General features: G+C 34.9%; 1 protein-coding gene across 2 annotated transcripts in view; it reads left to right on the top strand.

Moving 5' to 3' along the window:
• Nucleotides 1–19,588, top strand: part of SNX2 (sorting nexin 2) — a 29,196-nt gene extending 9,608 nt beyond the window's left edge. Inside the window, exons 3-16 of one of the 2 annotated variants that reach the window (XM_021546257.3) lie at nt 4,718–4,881; nt 6,049–6,115; nt 6,325–6,368; nt 6,453–6,594; nt 9,798–9,876; nt 11,061–11,136; nt 12,374–12,487; nt 12,714–12,807; nt 14,458–14,663; nt 15,677–15,820; nt 16,322–16,333; nt 18,373–18,453; nt 18,561–18,632; nt 19,428–19,588. In XM_021546257.3, the coding sequence (XP_021401932.1) occupies nt 4,718–4,881; nt 6,049–6,115; nt 6,325–6,368; nt 6,453–6,594; nt 9,798–9,876; nt 11,061–11,136; nt 12,374–12,487; nt 12,714–12,807; nt 14,458–14,663; nt 15,677–15,820; nt 16,322–16,333; nt 18,373–18,453; nt 18,561–18,632; nt 19,428–19,478 (1,346 nt within the window). In that variant the 3' untranslated portion in view covers nt 19,479–19,588. The remainder of the gene's footprint in view (nt 1–4,717; nt 4,882–6,048; nt 6,116–6,324; nt 6,369–6,452; nt 6,595–9,797; nt 9,877–11,060; nt 11,137–12,373; nt 12,488–12,713; nt 12,808–14,457; nt 14,664–15,676; nt 15,821–16,321; nt 16,334–18,372; nt 18,454–18,560; nt 18,633–19,427) is intronic. The other variant, XM_021546259.2, reaches the window with a different exon arrangement.

Raw genomic sequence — 19,588 nt, 5'->3', positions numbered from 1 at the left:
TGCTTCAAATGAGGCAGTATTAGGTGTATCTTAAGAAATTTGGAGATATGTTTTAAAGCTTGGTCATCAATAACCTGCTGTTGTACAGTGAAGTGCTGCATATTGAACTAGTATTCCAAAATGTTGACCCAAAATTCAATGTATAACTGCACAAATATGCCATGGACTGCACATGAAGGGCATAGTTGTCTGTGCCTTCTACTTCTGGTGCTCATAGAAAAGCACTAGATGGTGAGCTCACCTGTGAAGTTTTGTCAGTGTTCTGTCACCTTCTTAAAAGAAGTGGAAAACTATTATTTTTTCCTATCCTCTGTCAGGTAACAGATTACTGTTATTTTGTTTTTTCAGCTCTGAAATGTGTTTGGGAATGGATCATGTTATGGAGGTGTCTAGCTATTGTGTCCTGAGGAAAAATCTCTGTGTTGGGGTCTGGGGTGATGTTTGTTTTCATTGGGTTGTTGTTTTTTTTGGTGTTGTTTTTTTGTTTGTTTGTTTCTTGTTTGTTTGGGTTTTTTATTTTTGTTTGGTGAGGTTTTGTATTGTTAGGTTTTGTGAGGTTTTTTTTTCCCTTTAGGCTTTTTTCTTGGGATTGGAGACAGAAAAGGAGGTGATATTTCTCTGATCCAGGCAAGATACGTTTTTCAGGCACACCTGAACAGAAAAGCTTCTAGCTTATGGTGTCTGTCAGACCATTGTTATTTAATGTGTCTGATATGAAGAGTTTGTGCAAGTGCTTGCTGCTTTTTAGAATCTGCTTGTTCAGTTATTTTGCAAGGAATAAATGCATGAAAGCATGTGAACCTACAGTTTTGAAGTCAGGAGGTGGTCATATTAGTGTGTGCCTGTTGCATTAAACCTATTTCTTTTCTCATTAAGGTTATGTTTAGTATTTCTGATATAATAATAAGGACCTATGACTTTGGTGTAGTAACTCTTAGAGTCAGTTCAGTTCAATAAACTCTCTGAAATACTGCAGTGCCTAGAGAAGCCTTTTTTAATAGCTTGTCCTCTGTCTACATAACAGCTTCTGCTGAAGTTTACTTCCAAACATAATTTCACATGGACAAACTTTCAAAGATAATAAGCCAGAATATTAAAGGTCTGATATTTGGAAGTGTGACTTGTAAAAATAACTTGTTGCCAAAGTGAGCTGCTAATGAAGAATTGCAAACTTGCATTTTCTAAGATGATATTTCACAAAAACTGCTGGTGAAAAATGAAGAAAAAGCTCTGTGTAATGCTGAGATTAAGGTCTGTGCTTGAGTGTTCATAGAAACTTGTTGTGGTTGGCTATAGAATGTTAATTAAGCATATGTAGTTGTCTCCTACAGCATAATGACATGTCTTCATGTTCTTTTGGAGCTAAGCAACTTGACAGTGATCCCTAACAAAAGCTGTTTATAGATTGTAAAGCATGTATTTATGTCTAGCTGTCTACACTATTAGGTTGGTGGGAATTCTTAATATGTTCTGGTAACTCCCGTAGTTGATATTAAGTGTTGGATCTCGGTATTTTCCTAACAAAAGTTGGACAGAGCAGTTGCTTGCCTCTTTAAGTGAGAACTTAAGCTCTTGAGAACTATTCTGGAAAAGAGACATCTAGATTTCATTTTTCATGCTAATAATGATACTGAATATTTTAAAAACCAAGCAAAACCCACACAAGCACACAAAACCTCTCAAACCCAAAACCAAAAATAAACTACACCACAAAACTACAACTTCATACTAAGTTTTCTGGTGAAGATCTAAAATTAATAGATTAAGGAAATGTTTCTGGAAGTGCCATAGTTTCTGCTGTGAAGCCTACCATATTAATGTTTCCATGAGGGGAAAAAAGCACACCTGTAAAACAAGCAGAAGAATTATCAATAAAACTTCTAATCAGACAATGTAATCTGATTTCTCAAAATAAAGATTTCTCAAAATATATGTAAGAAGCATAAATGTCAGAGTTCATTTCTATTTCATAAGAAATAGATCTTCAGTCCATGTACTACTTGAAGACTGCTTTTATGAGGGGGGAAAATAGCTAGAAGTAAGAGCCTGCTGTTTTATATGAAGCTAATGCTTCATTTTCCTTTCAGAATCCTTGAATATTTTTGTTTTAAACAAAAGCGTGATAACTTTCTCCCTGTCCAACTCAGTCCCATCATCCCCTTTCATGTCTTTTCCATGTAATGCTTCTAGATTTGCATAGTGTCTGGTGTTGTGCCAAACCTGGAGTGAGAGGTAACAAGACGAAGAAAGGCATAAATTCTCAATTCTTCCTAAAATAACTGAATTACTGCTATCAAACAAACAGATACTATTTTATGTGAGTAAATTCCTTCTGGAAAATAAAAAAGAAACACCAGGCAGCAGCTTTAAAAATTTGCTAACCCTGCTTGGAATTCATTTGATGTACAACCTAGATCACTTTGTGATACTAATGGGTATGTGGATACAAGTCTAAAAAAGAGTAGTCCTGGAGAAGAAGTTATGTTTCATCTGATAATAGCACTGCTTTCTTACATTAAATTCAGTTTTTACATGAAGTTATACTTTACAGTAAGAGGATTGTAAGCTAATGATTAGATTGTTAAGCAACTTGTTTTATAAATCTGTCTAAAATTTGGAGATACAGAGAAGTAGATAGCGGTGGTTAATGGTGTGCTTCCTGAATGTGCTGGAATACAGCTAGTGATAGAAAAAAGGAAGAACTGAAGTGCAATTGCTTTATTTCAGAAATATTTTTTATTTTATATTTCATCATGTATACAGTATACTGTGTTACATATGTATGTGCATATTTTTCTGAGAAAATTTCTGTGAAATATCATTATAACATATATGTTGAATGCTGTTAGCCACCAAAGGAGAGAACTGCCTCTTGTTGAAATGTTGCTGTTCTGCCAATCTGAAAGCTCTTTTGCAAGTGCTTCAGTATGACTTGCCACCTGATCTTAGGTTCTTAATTAAAATCCCTCATTGATTTAAGGCTCAGTGTCCTTCCTGTGGCATTTGAGGAAAGGAAGCATTAGCAGATACTTGTGTTCTTTAAGATTTAGCAGTAAGAGTAAAGCAATGCTATGAAAATAATTATTTTCAAAGAAAGGTTGTAGATTCTTCAGTCATCTTAAAAACTGAGAATATAATGAGGTGCTTGGTTTTAACTTTAGTTTGAAAATACTACGTAGTTTGAAATTAGGAAAAGCAATGCCAGCAGACTGGGGGAATTGATCATTCCCCTTTGTTCAGCCCTACTGAAGCCACACCTAGGTTGCTGAGTCCAAGTCTGAGCTATCCAGTATGGGGGAGACATGGACTCATGGGAATGACTCCAATGCAAGGCTGTGAAAATGATTGAGGACATAAAATGTATTGCATAATAGGTGAGATTGAGAAAGCTAGTGCTGTTCATCCTGGAATAGGGGCTTGGGGTGGGGAGGATCATATAGTGGATGTAAATACTGTATTGTAGGAAATTGAGAAAAGGGAGCCTGACTTCTCAATAGTCCCTACTGACAAAACAAGACACAATGGCTACACACTGAAAACCAGATAATATATATAAGACAAATATTATGTTTTAGTTTGTCTTTGGTGGGGGTGAGGGGGTAATGCTAGCTTTTGGGATTTTTTCCTTGTTGGTTAGGGTGAGCAAGCACTGGCACAGGTTATTCAAGGAAGAGGTGGATTCTCCTCCTTGGAGATGCTCAGAATTCATCTGGATGTGATCCAGTTGAGCCTGCTCTTGCTAGAACTCTGCTTGAACAGACAGGTTGGATAATTTCAAAAGTCTTTTCCATACTTATCAATTCTGAGTGATATGCTCCAAAGTAAAGTGATGCAAGTCAACTTTGTTAGCCTTGAGCCAGAATGAGTGTCTACTTTGGATTAATGCCTTTTTACCTATTTGGTAAGTACTACTAACAAAAGTTGAGTTTGTGAAAGGACTTGAGGTCTATTGGAAAGTCAATTTTGGTATCAAATGGCTGTTCTGTGGTCCATGTTATCTTTTAAGAAACTGGGATACTTGAATATGCATATCTAGTGAAAATACAGCATTGTTCATTATTTGAACTAGAACAGGAACTTCTGTATTACCAGGAAATGCATAGTTTGCCAGTGGTCCAAGCTGGTTAGTGAGATTTGTAGAGCAGGGGTTTGCATTGTCTTTAAAGGCAGATGAACTGTCCTAAAGGAAGTACTCACTTTCTAGTGAGCTGTTTTAAGCTCCAGAGAGAATGGAGATAGACTAAAGACAATCTTAATGTTTCACCTGCTAATACTTTACATTAGTGGGGTACTTGGCCAGGGTGGGGGTGTGTAACTTCATTTGTTATATGGCTTAGTCTGCTTAGTTACCATCCTATATGACTAAATCAGCTGTTGTTCGGAGTGCGAAACAGGTGATGAAAAAGTGCTGCTCCTGTGGTAAAAAATACTAATTAACAATATGTCATACATAAATAAATTATTTGTAGCTTGTAACTGCTTAAAATACTCTTTACAGAACAGTATACATAAAAATAAAGGCAATATTGGTCTTAATTTAACCCATTCTGCACTACAAGCTCAAATGCCATATCTGGTTTTAATTATGTATTGAAAAACATTATCCTGTACAAATGGGTGCTATTTATTTTATCATCATTCTGTATTGTGCATGTTTGTTGTCTTTGTGATGCATATCCAACAGGAAATTTATTACTAACTCAATATGTTTATGTAGAAGCAACAGAAGAAGTTTCACTGGATAGTCCAGAGAGGGATCCAATACTTTCACCGGAACCTACTCCTGCAGTCACTCCTGTAACACCTACCGCATTAATAGCTCCCAAAATGGAATTGAAAAGTATAACAGCTCCAGTGATTTTTGATAGATCCAGGGAAGAGGTATGCTGTAAATTCTAAACTATGGAAATTTTAGTCTGGATTTTTAAGTTTCACCTTGTTTTAAAATGCCAGTTCTAAATTTTGGCACATGGTATTATACCTTGCTGTTTGTTTTGCAAAAGAGGTTTAGTGTGAATTCAACTCATGGAAATACTGTAAAGAATTCACTACTGAGGTGATCATATTTGAGATATGTAGTCTTAGGAGTACAAAGTTCTATTCCTTCAGAATAGATACTTTAAAAATGTGTGTAGGAGTAAGCTGTGAACTTGATACATAAGAAATTATATCAATATAACTCTAACTAACATTTTACAGTTTCACCTTGTATTTCTGAGGTTGTTCCTAACAGGGAAATTGAACAAGCAGTTTTTAGCATTATCTTGCATGCTAACAAACAGCTGAGTGTAATTGTAGTCTTAACATTTCTATTTATTTTTTTGATGTTCCAGACAAAGCATGGACATTGCTGAATGCCATTCATTCTAGAGAGTTCTCTTACTAGACAGTGCAAACAAGACTTACCCGTGACTGAAAGATGCTTGCTTCCCCAGATACCACATGATGGCATTTGATTCAGCCCTCATATTGTCTCTTCTACTATGGCATTTCTTAAGATCTCTCTTTTTAGGAATAATTCATGAAGGATTATGAATTTCTGGAAGAATAGAACTCAGACAAGTATCAGAATATTTTTTATCTGTTGCTTTTCCCTTCCCAAGCTCTTCTGCTCCAGATACTGTTAATGAAAAGGAATGTCTGTTCTTTGATTACAAACACATGGAAGTATTGCTAGTGAGAGTGGTTGTGAACCACAGTGTCTGCTGGCATTGTAGGTGATACAATGAACAGACCCCTAGGTTTCCTGTACTGAAAGCTACAAAGTAGGAGGTCTTAAAACTGAAATCACAGGACCATTTAGTTTGGAAAAGGCCTTTAGGGTCATTTGAGTCTAGTTGTAAACTTAGCACTACCGAGTTTACCCCAAGAACTTTGATTGCAGTCACAGTCAGTGTTGGAAAGTATATTAACACTGGAGACTGGAAATGTTTCATAATCACACAAGCATACTGACTTTTCTCCTCCTGCCTCTACATCCTAATCCTTGTACCCATATATAATATGGATGTCCATTACCTTGTTAAATGTGGTATATCTTTTTCCTAGATTGAAGAGGAAGCAAATGGAGATTTGTTTGATATAGAAATCAATGTATCAGACCCAGAGAAAGTTGGTAAGTTCCTTGAGCCTAAAAATTCAGATTGTAGACTTTCTTATTCCTTGAAGACTATTCCTAGATTTTAGCATGATTTCCTCTTTAATTTTCCTTTAGCAATTTTTAGTATCTAAATAGAAATCTATTTAATGTGTTTTTTGGACTAAAAAGTGTATAACAAAATTACACTGCCTTGCCCTGGAATAAGTATTTTAATTTTTTTACAGGAGACGGAATGAATGCTTATATGGCATACAGAGTAACAACAAAGGTAGGCAGTGCAACAAAAATTTGTCAATACTTAGTATTGTAACTGTGATGGATCAGTAATTCACAATGATTTTATTTTTTTAAGACATCGCTTTCAATATTCCACAAAAATGAATTCTCTGTGAAAAGAAGATTCAGTGATTTTCTTGGCCTGCACAGCAAATTAGCAACAAAATACATGCATATTGGTTGTATTGTGCCTCCAGCTCCAGAAAAAAGTATTGTAGGTAAGTGCAAGTAAGGTGACACTTAAGTACTGAATACAAATTTCTCTTCTGCATAAATATTGCTTTTTTCTCAGGTTGTCCCAGTATTCTTAATGTTCTGTATTTTCCAAATGTTCACGTTAAATTGGAAAGATATGTAGTGGCCTCTTCCAAACTCAGACTAATGATGATAATGAGAAGGATGCCTCTTAATGCATGGCCTTGTGTTTCTTATCTATGATTCCTTCTTTGCTGTTGCCATTCAAGAGCTGATTAGTCTACCAAAACAAGGATGTTAAAAAAAGCTTATTTTTAAGTTGAGCTGTTATCGATTGCTTGCCAATTGAGCTTCATATATACTTCATGTATATAGAGCTTCATGCATACTTATGATCTCTGATACTTCTTTTTGTTTCTTTTGGTCATGGTGAATTGCAAAACCTCTCATAAATTTTGCAAGGTTTTAATGCAAAGAACAACTTTTGGGTTGAATACCGTAAAGGATCAGATCCTTTCTCCATGAGCTAAGAAGCATGCCTGATGCATTAAAACAGTCTTCAGTTTTGTGATTTCTGAGTAGGAGAGGTTCTTTCAAAATAGGTAAATATTTAAAATAGTAAAGCCTGTTAAAGACTTTTGTGTTACTCATATAAATAAGTGATTTGAATCTAGAATGTTGTTTGATATGTAGACAATGGCAGAACTTCTTTTTAGTAGTTTAGTCCATAAAGATAATCAGGGCAGCAGTTTTTCATGTAAGTAGGAGTGGGCAGTTTGAGTATGTGTAGGCAGCAAGAGGCTTGGAAAATTCATTCTTTTACTTCTGTGGAAAAGCACTGTACTTTTAAGCCTGTGAGACTGAAAATTTGATCTGAATTTTTGGTTGTTCTTGAAATTTATGGGTAATTCCATAATAATCAGTTTTTCCTGTAACAAAAATAAGTTTAATTCCAAATGCTAATAGGGCTTATGGAAATGGAATGAGGTTTCTGATCATGATACAACTTTTAAGGCATTTATGACACTGTGCATTTACATGAAAATGTAGTGCTTGCATCACAGTCAAATTCAGCTTAGACTGGATTTCAGCTGCCACTTGAACAAAACAAGCATAAAAATTTATATACGTGGAAGACGATAAAATGGTGGGACATACTGCAGTGCAAGCAAGCACTGGCTGGTGCTTCAAAGCCTGGTGTAGAGACTTCAGGTAGGTTGGGAGTTTTCAGACTCTTTAAAATATTTTCAAAAGAGCATGAAACTCCCTCTTTAAAGTTGAACCTCACAGGTGTTACTTAGTTCTGTTCAAGAGCGTGTAGTCAGTACATTTCCAATTCTGGAGAAAAGGAGGAGTTGATTCTGAGTTGGTCTGTTTTGAAATAATGCATCTTAAAGCAGAGAGCTGACAAAACAGCTGAAAGTAAGATTATAATATTTGCATTATGCATGTTTATGTTTAAAGTCTTAATACATAATGTCATACATTCAGTGTTATGCAGCGTGTGTTGTAAAGAAGTCCCTGTCTGTTCATTCTGTTATACTTCTGGTAACACCTGGAGTTTAGAGCTCCAGTTTTATTGTGGTGATGAGCAGTAGGGGCTGGAATTTTAGATCTTCGCTACAAATTCCAGCCCATCAATTACTGACTGTGGACCAAAAGGATAAAAATGGGTCAATTGTGAACTGGAATTGGACATTCATTAAGGTAACTCACTATTTACATAAGTGTGTATGAAAATCACATTTTCATTTTTAGAGAAAATAATCTGTTATGTCATGGATCTTTTCCTGTGAAGGAAGAGTGCTTGGTCTACAGGAACAGTCTTTGCACTGGTGTTTAAATAGATTTATATTAGCAGAGAAAGAACTGTGGCAAGATATTTAGAAACAACTGTCATTTTTACAGGGTAGGAAGTCCTCATATGGGTTACTTGTGCATTCAGTTTTTCCCTATGAACTTCTGTTCAAAGTTCATCTCTGAAGGTTCTTTCGTATTAAGCCACAGGATTTCCTTCTTTCTACAATAAAATATTATTGTATAATAATACTGTAATGTAAAAAGATGAGGCATGTGAATTACCTCAACTTCCCTTGGATACTTTAATCACTTCTATTTAAAGACATACTCAATTTTACTGAAAAATTTGTGGATTTAGTTAAATTATACTGTGTAGAATACTTTCGGAAAAAAAATCTTTATCAGATTTATTTTCATCATCCTGCAGAGGAGGGAAAACTAATGCTGAGAGGTTAAGGGTTCCTTATTGTTCCTGTAAGGCTTTGCTGCTTGTCTCTTCCAGGGGTTACAGTGGAGTCTAAGTCTACAAGGGATATTGGGTGAGGAACTTAGGGAACTGTTGACCTGACAGATCAGTGGGTACATCATCAGAATCTCAAAACTTGTAGCTAAAGAGACACAAAAGTAAGAGATAAGAAATATACTACAGCTAGAAATCAGATATCTGGACTGTATAAGAAAAGGCCTTTCCTGTTTTTCAGGAAATAAGAATAATTATTGATGTCCAGTGTTTCATGACGTTTTTGATGGGACTGAAGTTGCTGAACTCCAAGTTTAGATCTTTAGCATGACAAACAGTGATTTCAGTCTGAGTGTTTTAGAGTTCTTCTGTTGCTGAGGTTGAATTTATTTCCTGTGCTATGGCACATCAATAACTGGTTACTACTCTTGTTTTGGTGAGAGAAAGTACTGTAAGGCTATGTATATTTTAATCTGCTGATTCTGTTCTCCATGCAGTTCAGAATTTTCAGAATTTGTTAGTTTGCATTAGTTAATTAAAAAACTATTAGTTCTAGAAATTAAAAGAAAAAATAGTAGAATGAAAATAATGGTAATAAGCTTACCAATGACTAGGCATATAATCTGAGAACATTTTAGTCTTCTATTTTATATGGCTGTTTTCTTTTTCTGGATGTGAGTTACCAGTCAGACTCTGATCAGCATTTACATTGTTTTCATAAATGCAACTTAAGCTAGTTTTGTTTGCCTATTAGTCACAATTAATATGTCACAGGAAATTGAGTATTTCACAGAGCTACTTTTACCATGCAGCATGCGGTTGATTTTTATGTTCCTATGTAGTGTTTTTCACTGTAATTTGATTTAAATATGTAAACTTAGGTGATGCATATATTCTGATCACATCAGGTATGTTAATGATTTATCTGTGATAAAACAAAATCAATATGATGCCGTTTCCTTCAAGGCATGACCAAGGTTAAAGTAGGCAAAGAAGATTCTTCATCTACTGAATTTGTGGAGAAAAGAAGAGCAGCTCTAGAGAGGTAATGTGTGTATCTAACTAAAATTTATTTAGGTTCAGAATTACTCGTAGTATACTATATGGGTTCTGTAATTGCAATGCTGGTGATCTGTATTTAAGTGAATTCTGGAGACTGTATACAACTGTCAAATTTTTGTATAAAAATTGACTAGTTCTCATTAATAGCAGGAAGAGTAGCCCTATTCACAAAAATGATTACAGATTACTTATTTCAGGTTTAAAATTAAGATTGCAGAGGTTCGGTAAGTAAACTACCATTACCAGCTTCTGTAGACTTTTTGGGTTGAAAGAATTAAGACAATTACAGTAATATATTTATTCCATAGCAAATCAGCTGTTGGGCTGGAAGGTGGGTGAAGAGGCCTTCAATCACTTGAAAGTAAAATGGGCTTCTGATTATGTGCACTGATGACATTGATGTGACTTGTTGAATTTTGGCATAAGAGATACTGGATCTCTGTCACCCAGCATTGATATACAGCTGATACTGTCCAAGTATTTTTTGTCAGGGAAGGGTCCTATCCCTGCTATACTGCCACCTTAACCTTAACTTGTACTTCATACAGAGTATGGAACAAGGATAAAAACTGACCAATCTAATGTGTAAAATAGTTTAACTGCAATCCTTACCTTCTTCAGGAAAAACCAGATGAGGATCATCATACCTAATGGAGGGTGGATAAAAAAAATACACTTGAGGTCTAAGCAAGTGCAGAAAAATAAAAGGAATTAGTTATATTCAATTGTACTTATGCATGTATGAGAACTAAATGCATTGAATACTCTCAATCTATCCAGTACATAAATAGTTTATACCTAGATCAGAATCAACTAACTTGTCCAAGATCTCCTATAATGCTAAAATAAATCAGCCAGAATTACCTGTAACAAGAAGCCTGTCCAGTGAGTGAACTAAACTGTTTAAAGTTCATTTTTTTCTGGCATAAAGTGGTTAATAAAAGAGTTTTCACTCAGCTGTTTGAAATAAGAAGCATATTATTTTACCACTGTGCATTATACAGATATGGCAGGTCCCACCTTAAGGAGTTTCTGGTATAAACAAACTGTGCTGTGAAACACTACCTAACCTTTAGTATGTTATGTTGTGCTATGGCACTACATTATGTTCAGTCAGACACATTAAATGTGTTCTGTTACCTGATATTTTAATTTTTAAAATCATAGGTATCTACAACGAACAGTAAAGCACCCAACCTTGCTACAGGATCCAGATTTGAGACAGTTCTTGGAAAGTTCTGAGGTATTTATGTTCTTTTAACTTTTTTTATTTATTTCTAGGTATGGTAATGTACCAAGCAATATATTCACTTTGTATTGAGACCTAATCCCCTAAATTAATATGAAATCAAATTAGACCATACCCTTCATGGACTAGAATGGCAGAGGCTACTTAGGTAATGGTGTGCCTCAGGCTCTGGTAAAACTTACAATGGTAGTGACAAAAAGCTATTTGCTGTATAGTGACTTTTCAAGTGAGTTGGTCTTTTCAGTTCTGATGTTACTGCTTGTGAAGTAAGATCTAAAATTAAACTGGCTTGGGAGCAGCTCTCTTGCCTCTAGGAATTCAGCTTGAGGTATATTGGTAGGATAGTGTGAAAATGCTGGCAGTGCTGCTGACCAGGCTAGGTATTTTTGTGAATAAGGATTTCACAAAAATCCTGTACTATTAATCTGGTACCTTTCACAATATTAAATACATTGTTAAAGATAGAACTATCTCTTTATAAATGTGCATAGTGGTTTCAGTCTAATACTGAACTGTGTTTTGGCTAATGTCAGTATCTTAGTTATATTAATAAGTCACAGAGGCCTCCCTACTGACAAAAGCATCAATAGATAACTTACTGTGGGTTTGTCAATGCTGCTGCCAGACAAAACATCACATGAAGGGTAAATGATCTGACATAGGGGCCACCTTGCATAGCATATTCAATCTAGCCTGAATAATAATATCAATTAAATTTAAAGTTTGGTAATTTAACTCCAAGGGCTTCTCAATACCTAAGCAGATAACATGTTCTCTTGAGGTACATTTATATCCTTATATTGAAAAGCAAAAAGTCATCACCCTCATATTATCAGCATTCAGTGTATGTGTTGCATTACAATTAAATGTGTTGCAGAATTTCCTTTGTCTAATTTGTTAAAAATCTAAGCTTTTCTGTTCCTGTAATGGCAGTTTGTTCATTGTAGCATATAAGTGGCCATTTAGGACATTTGGCTAGTTCATAACAGCTTTGGACAAGTGGTTTGTTTGTTCCATTTAAATGTAAAGATGTAGAAGAAAAGCAAATAGTCTATATTTTTAAGTTATCCTCTTGAGAATGTAGAAGTAGTAAATTTGAGAAATTAGATTCCACTATATTGAAACACATAGGACTAAAAAAACCACTATATCCTTTTCTTTCCCCTTGTGCCCAGTTAAACCTCCATCCTTTTAACCAGTCTCTTTGCCCTTATTTGTCATTCAATTCCAGCTGCCGAGAGCAGTTAACACCCAGGCTCTGAGTGGAGCAGGAATATTGAGAATGGTGAACAAAGCTGCCGACGCTGTCAACAAAATGACAATCAAGATGAATGAATCGGATGCAGTAAGAGCTGATTTTTCAGCTTGAATAATGAGATGAATTAATGAGCCTCAACAATTGCATTTTAAAGCTGTAGAAGTAGAAAATGGGTTATTAATTTCCTTATTGGCTTGAATTCTTAGCTGTATCAATTGACCACCCTGAAAGTACCTGGATAATTTGCTTCTTTAGAACCAGAAATGTTGTTGGTAATTAATTGGTAATGCTTGACTCTTTCATCTTTTGTCAGTGGTTTGAAGAAAAACAGCAACAATTTGAGAATCTGGATCAGCAACTTAGGAAGCTTCATGCCAGTGTTGAAGCATTAGTCTGCCACAGAAAAGGTAACTTTACTTATATATGAACCATAGGAAATAGTGATGAGGCAAAAACTCAGCATGTCAGAACTCTTAAATAGTTACACAATGTACTTCAGTGCAAGCATTTTCTACTTGTATCTTCTGTTTTAAACTGCTCTTATATTTTTGTATACCTGCCTTTAATTCTAAATATAACCCAGGTGTCTATCATTCCTAGAGTCCCTAGGACATTTTTTCCCCTGCAGTTTCATTATGGCACCTAGCAAGTGATTCCACTACAGTAGATGTCCATAAATTTATCTTTAGGTCTCATGGCAAGAGTAATTTCTTTCTGAACAAAAAATGGCTGTGTAAATACATTTAAACATCTTTTGGTTCAGTATTGCTCTGTTAACTGAGTTTAAGTGCTTAGACAGGACTGTCTTATTTTTAATTTAGCCTGCATAATGATACACTCTCTAGCTACTGTTAAGGTAAACTTTTCTTCGAAGATAAGTAGTCACAGAATATCAGCTTTTTGTTTGCTTATTTTAGATATATGCAAAACCTGTAGATTTGTATTGTAATAATCTGTGCTGCTCTTTGTCAGAGATGGATTTCTATCAGATTATTAAAAAAAAAAAAAGCATAATAAAAACCAAACCAGACAAAACTCCAAACAAACCATAATTTTGATTTTGTAGCTCAAGAAGACCATTAAGTGTGCTTTAGGACAATATTGTAGTATGTTAAAATATGGTGTTGCCTTTGAGTGTTTACAGAAGTGCGTGAAAATGTCATAAGTTGCTTTCTTATGATTCTAATCAAGAATTACTCTCTGCAGTAAAAATATCTTTAGCCACCTATCCTCAAGGCTAAGGAGTATTTAAGAAGTAATGGAAAATGGAAATCTTTATTTACAGTTGATTTGCCACCTTTTAGATTTAAGGAAGTGTTGGTTCATTGGGTTTTTTCTAAGAGTTGTGTTTAAATTGTAAAGGTTTTAAATATCTGAAGACAATTTCCTTCTACAATCACTTCTGCTGTTCTGATGCTTTCACAGGAGCAGCAAAATTGCAAACTAACCTGAAGTAATTTTGACCAAACATTTGTTCAAAGGTCCTTCATGGAACTAAACTTTGTACAGAATTACTTACATGGGATTTGAGACAATTGCACCAGTATTTGTTAATAAATAAGCTCAAAACTTCACTTCCGCAGATGTTGATGATATGTGAGCTTTGGTTGTTTTTTATTTTAAGGCATAGAAGAATTTGACAATACATTACAGTATGCACACGTAAAAGTTAAAGTCAATAAAACAGCCCAACAAAAATAAATTCCACTCATGGGAGTGGTGATTTTGTGAAAGGTGATTTTTCCTTTTGTTTTGTGGGTTTGCATGTTCTCTAAAGTAGGCAATTGGATAATACTGAAGTGACTTTTTTTTCATATTTTTGCTGAACAGAGTAAGCATGACATTAACAGACTTGGCAAAACATTTACTGATTGAGACTTTTTTTGCACAGTAGTCTTTCTCCTAAATGTGGTTTCATTATGATGTCCTTGTGTATCTTACTGTGATCTTTACCTTCTTTTGATTTGGTGAATTTAAACCTCTACTCCACTGATTTATGCTGCAGGGTAATACAATAAATTAACTAAATCATGCTGAACATTTCTCCTGTGTTTCAGAGCTTTCAGCCAACACCGCTGCCTTTGCTAAAAGTGCTGCCATGTTAGGTAACTCAGAGGACCACACTGCTCTATCTAGAGCTTTGTCTCAGCTTGCAGAGGTTGAGGAGAAGATAGATCAGTTGCATCAAGAACAAGCTTTTGCTGATTTCTATGTATTCTCAGAACTGCTTGGTGATTACATTCGTTTGATTGCTGCAGTAAAAGTGAGTGCTACTAGGAAAAATACTGATTTAGCATTTAAAGTCACAGTCTTCAGCATATAGGTTTAGGGTAAATGAATGTGTGCATTTGCTCATATAGCACAGTTAAGTTTTTGCCTGATGTTCTAGCAGGGTAAAGTGAAAGCATATTCATGAGTTATTCCAATGATATAAATGGCTGTGATCAAAGATGTGAATGGAGTGGTTAGATCCAGAGAAAATGCAAATCTACTTGAGCAATACTGATTGTGTACAGTATTTGGGGATACTGTATTCTACTGTGTCTAATCATACTGCACCTGTTTATTTCAGATTATGTACTGTTACAGTAAGCATACATAAATGTGGAAGAACATAATTTGGTATTCTATATGTAGTAGATAGCCAGTGATGTCTTTAAATAAGAAAAAAATTCAATTTGTGGATCTACATCTCATTAAAGAACGTATTCAATTTAGGTGTAATCTATGCTGCACAGCATGATTAGGTTTAGACATGAGAATTCTGTCCAGAAATACCTTTGAACTTATCAGGTTGTTGGAAGTACATTTTTTTTTTTTTGACTTTGTTTCTCTTTTTTTTTTTTTTTATATGTGTATTTCATTTCTGCTGCCTTAGTCCATTGCTAACACGAATGTGTTGCTGAAAATGCATGTAATACATATGCATGAGCAGTTTGCTAGTATCTGCAGTTAGAGAATTGTCTGCATGATAAGAAAGCACTTCATGGTAGTTGTTTTGATAGTGTTTTAATAAAATGAGGGGCATAAAATGATTCGGAGCACTGAAGTGTCTGCCTCTGAAAAGGGTTCTTGAACAGCTTATAATTTGTGTAAGGTGTTGAACTGTGCAAGCATGATGTCAAGTGAAATGCAATACATGGTAGTGCAATATGCACTAAGGTTTCTTTGAGTATACTACTTGTTTCGGCTTTATCCTAAAATTACTTTTTCCTGCTGGGACTTTAGATAGCTCTAACAATTCCAGTTGTTTAATAAGTTTGTCTGTTCTCACAGGGTGTGTTTGACCATCGAATGAAATGCTGGCAGAAATGGCAAGATGCACAGGTCACTTTACAAAAAAAACGTGAAGCTGAAGCAAAGCTCCAACTAGCCAACAAACCTGATAAATTACAGCAAGCTAAAGAAGAGATAAAAGAGGTAATGTTATCAAACATTATTTTGGAGGTCAGACTTTCTGCATTGGCTCATTCATTCTGCATAATGCTGCTTTATACCATTTTTGTTTACAAATCACTTACTTGCTGTTTCCCATATTTACTGAAATTCTTAAAAGGAATTTACTTAAAACACTACATGTGTGCAATTTTTACTCATTGTAAGATCTGTAAGACAGTTAATACTGTCTCTGCAGAGTCTGGGAGATGGAAGGGAGGGAGGGAACATGGACAAGTTAATGCTTTTAACTGCTAACAGCTCACTTGGATAGGCAGAGGAGCATTTCTTGATTTCTAAAGCTAAGATGACTTGGGTAAATCCAGCAAAGACAACTAATAGAGAGCTATGCCCATGTTTTGCTTAAATATGCAGCTTTTATACCCATATATATGTGCATGTATATATGGTGTAATTTCAGTAAAAATAAATCTAACATTTTGAAGTGTCATAATTTATACACTTTCTCTATCATGCTTCACTAAGGAAATTGAAGAGGTAGGACAACTTAATTATTTAACACTAATGCATTCTAAGTATGCTCTAGTGCTCTCCCATTAAATAATGGAAGAATGTTATTGCAGATTTCAAGCTCTTACACGGTTGCTTTGTTTGGCTTCCTCATTGATCACCTTTGTTCTTTTTCTCCTTTGATATATTTCATATGCAGTATTTAAATTACTCATTAACTTGATTTTCTTTTCCTTAAAGAAGTCCTTTGTTTACTGAGAAAACCTACCATTACTCTTGTGTGACCATATTCTTGTTGATTGCCTATACTGATGTCACCATGCACAATATATTTCCTGATTACTGGTAGTAGTGGGAAATAGTGGTCCTTTCCCAGTCCCAATATCAAAGCTATTTCTTTCTTCTCAAGGAATTATTTTTCCTGCATTATTGGATAACTAGAGAAGATTTTTAGTAAACCCAGTTTAAGTGTGCCAATTGAAAATTCTCACTGCCACTGAAATGTGCTCAGAGTTGCTGAATTCTGTAATAGTGGACCCTCTGGTAGAGGAATTGGAAAGTGGAAGCCTAAGCAGCTTGAGCATCATCCATGACTTGGTTGTTTTTTGTGGATAAGGGGACAATGGACTGTCCTAGAGATACCTTATTGAATGAGAAATTTCTCCTTGTTAGATACTATAAAATGGCAAACTGTTACTCAGTGATAATTCACATAGGACCTGGGCATGATAAAACTGAAATGTTGAATTCACTAAGGCCTATAGAAGCTTTCACAGAAATCTCAGGCACCAGTGTTTGATGTGGTAGGAAGGTATGGGCAATCCTAATCTACTTTTCCTTAGCTGTGTATTATAATATTTCAGTTATTAGCTAACTGTTCAGGCTGATCTTTTATGACGATACTTAACAAAAGATAACTTAATAAAAGGCTTCATAATGTAAATCTAAAAAGGTAGTCAGGGAACCATGAATAAAGATATACTAAAAATATAAATATGGAGATGTTTATTGGAGCATAGATTATGTTTATCTCCTACCACAGTAGAAATTTGACATTGCATCACAAAATGCTTTTGTGAAATAAGCACCACTGGATTGCTAGCAGCTAGATGTTATATTGAAGCATGTTGCTTCCCTGCTGCTTTTTTTCTGATGAAGATAAATGTTACTGAATGTATTTGTTCTCAGTTAATATGTTGAAATGAACAGATACAGTTGCATTTCAAAGAACTTCTAGCTTGCTGTGGCTCTCTCAGTCTATCTATGTAACTAGATTAAATTTATCTATGTAATAGGTGTGTAAAAGCAGTTACAGGGCAAGGTAGGTGTCGATGATCCTTTCTTGTCTAGCTGGATGTCTTTTCACAGAAACTAAGAAGAAATAATCTAGTGTCATATATTGTTACAAAAATGCAATGCTCCCATAACCCTATAAGAAACATCTCTTCCTCTGAATTTTCCTCTAGTGATCTTCTTACCTGCAGTAACCTTCTAGTCTAGCTTTCTCTGAAAACAGTTGCCACTGAAAAAGGCGGCTTGTGCTTTGGAAAGTGGATAAACACAGGCTCAGTAGCTTGTCATTTGCAAAAGAAATATGATAGTAATAATCGAATACTTGACCAGAGGCAGAGATGAAGGTTTACTCATCTCTTCTGGAATTAGAAAAATGTGGGGAACTAACCTGAGACTCCTCCAGGCTTGATTGGACAGGTTTAGGTTCCTTTGTATGAGGTTTGTAAAGGGAATAGTAAGTAAAGCTTTGAGATCCATTTTATGTTCTAAAGAATATTTTAAAAATGTTATTAAATATTTTTAATAGCAGTACTAAGATATTTTTACATTTTATCTAGAGATAACATTGCTTTAAAGATACCTTTGTTGTGACTGATCTGATGACATCCTGTAACACAAATTTGAAATTGTCATTATAAGATTTAAATAAGCCAAAACAATCAAATAGGTCCTTTTAGCTCTTAAGTGACTATCAATGTGCTAAAAAAAATCAGATACAGATTGACTGAATGGACAATACAAAATCTTACCTCTGTATGTATTTCCTTTGCCAGTGGGAGACAAAAGTTCAGCAAGGGGAGAAAGATTTTGAACAGATCTCGAAAACCATTCGCAAGGAAGTGGGAAGATTTGAGGCATGTATAATTTTTTCCAAATAAATGATAGTTCTACCGTACATAATATTGACATTACAAGTAAAATTTGTGAAGACATTAATACGCCATCGTTTATTTATTAACAGAAGGAACGAGTGAAAGACTTTAAAACTGTTATTATCGAGTACTTAGAGTCGTTAGTGCAAACACAACAGCAGGTAAGATAAATTTTAAGCTTGTACAAGTTAATAAATAACACATTACACATTAGGTTACATAGAAAAATACGGGCTTCAAGCACAGCTGTATCTAAAGCATTAAGAGTTACTAGTCTGTGCTGTACTGGCAAATGACATGATGATTGCAGTTTCCCAGCCCATGCAGAACTGTAATTCAGGGAAGCAACGGAGAGGTTCCCTTAGGGATATGGGCAAGCAGAGGGTTTTTTTGTCTTCTCAAACTGAATTAGTACTTTAACTTAGAGATTAGAATAAATTGTAATCAGTTTGTACTTACACTTACTGAAGAGAGTTGGATTCTTAAATGTTTATTGCTCTTTTTAAAAAGTACGGAATATAATTGGATATTGGAGGACATTAAAATAGTTTTCAGTGTCTGAGAAGTAGGTCTTGTTACTAGAAAAAGTCTGGGCTCTTTCTTCTGCTAGTGGCAGGAATAGAACCCTCCAGCTTTGTTTAATTAAAAAAAAATCTGAGAAAACAGTATCTTTAGTGGTAAGTGACTGATCTTTAAGAAAAATCTGTATAATTTTATTCTATAATATTGTGTTCAACATATGGCAAGTTATCTATAGTTACGAGCAGATTTCTGGATTTATGACTTGTGGGTTTTTTGTGCACTATCTAAAATTATTAATGAATAAGTACCTATGTTCTTACTTTGTATAAGTATTTACCTTACTTGTGGAGGAAAGTTTACTTCAAGAGGAGGTAAGTATGCTTTGTGGTTTTCAACATTTAGTACCTAATGTGTGATTTTTCTTTCTCTTCAAGCTAATAAAATACTGGGAGGCATTCCTACCTGAAGCCAAAGCCATTGCCTAGAAGAAGAATATTCCAATTGACAAGACACTCTCAATGTTTGTCCTGGATAACTAAATTCCACAGTGAAATCAATTTAAATCATCCAAATAAACCACTATATATTTTATGAA

This window comes from Lonchura striata, chromosome Z, assembly GCF_046129695.1.
Source record: "Lonchura striata isolate bLonStr1 chromosome Z, bLonStr1.mat, whole genome shotgun sequence".
Taxonomy (NCBI): domain Eukaryota; kingdom Metazoa; phylum Chordata; class Aves; order Passeriformes; family Estrildidae; genus Lonchura; species Lonchura striata.
The sequence above is the reverse complement of the archived record's forward strand: the minus strand, read 5'-3'. Positions and strand labels throughout refer to the sequence as shown.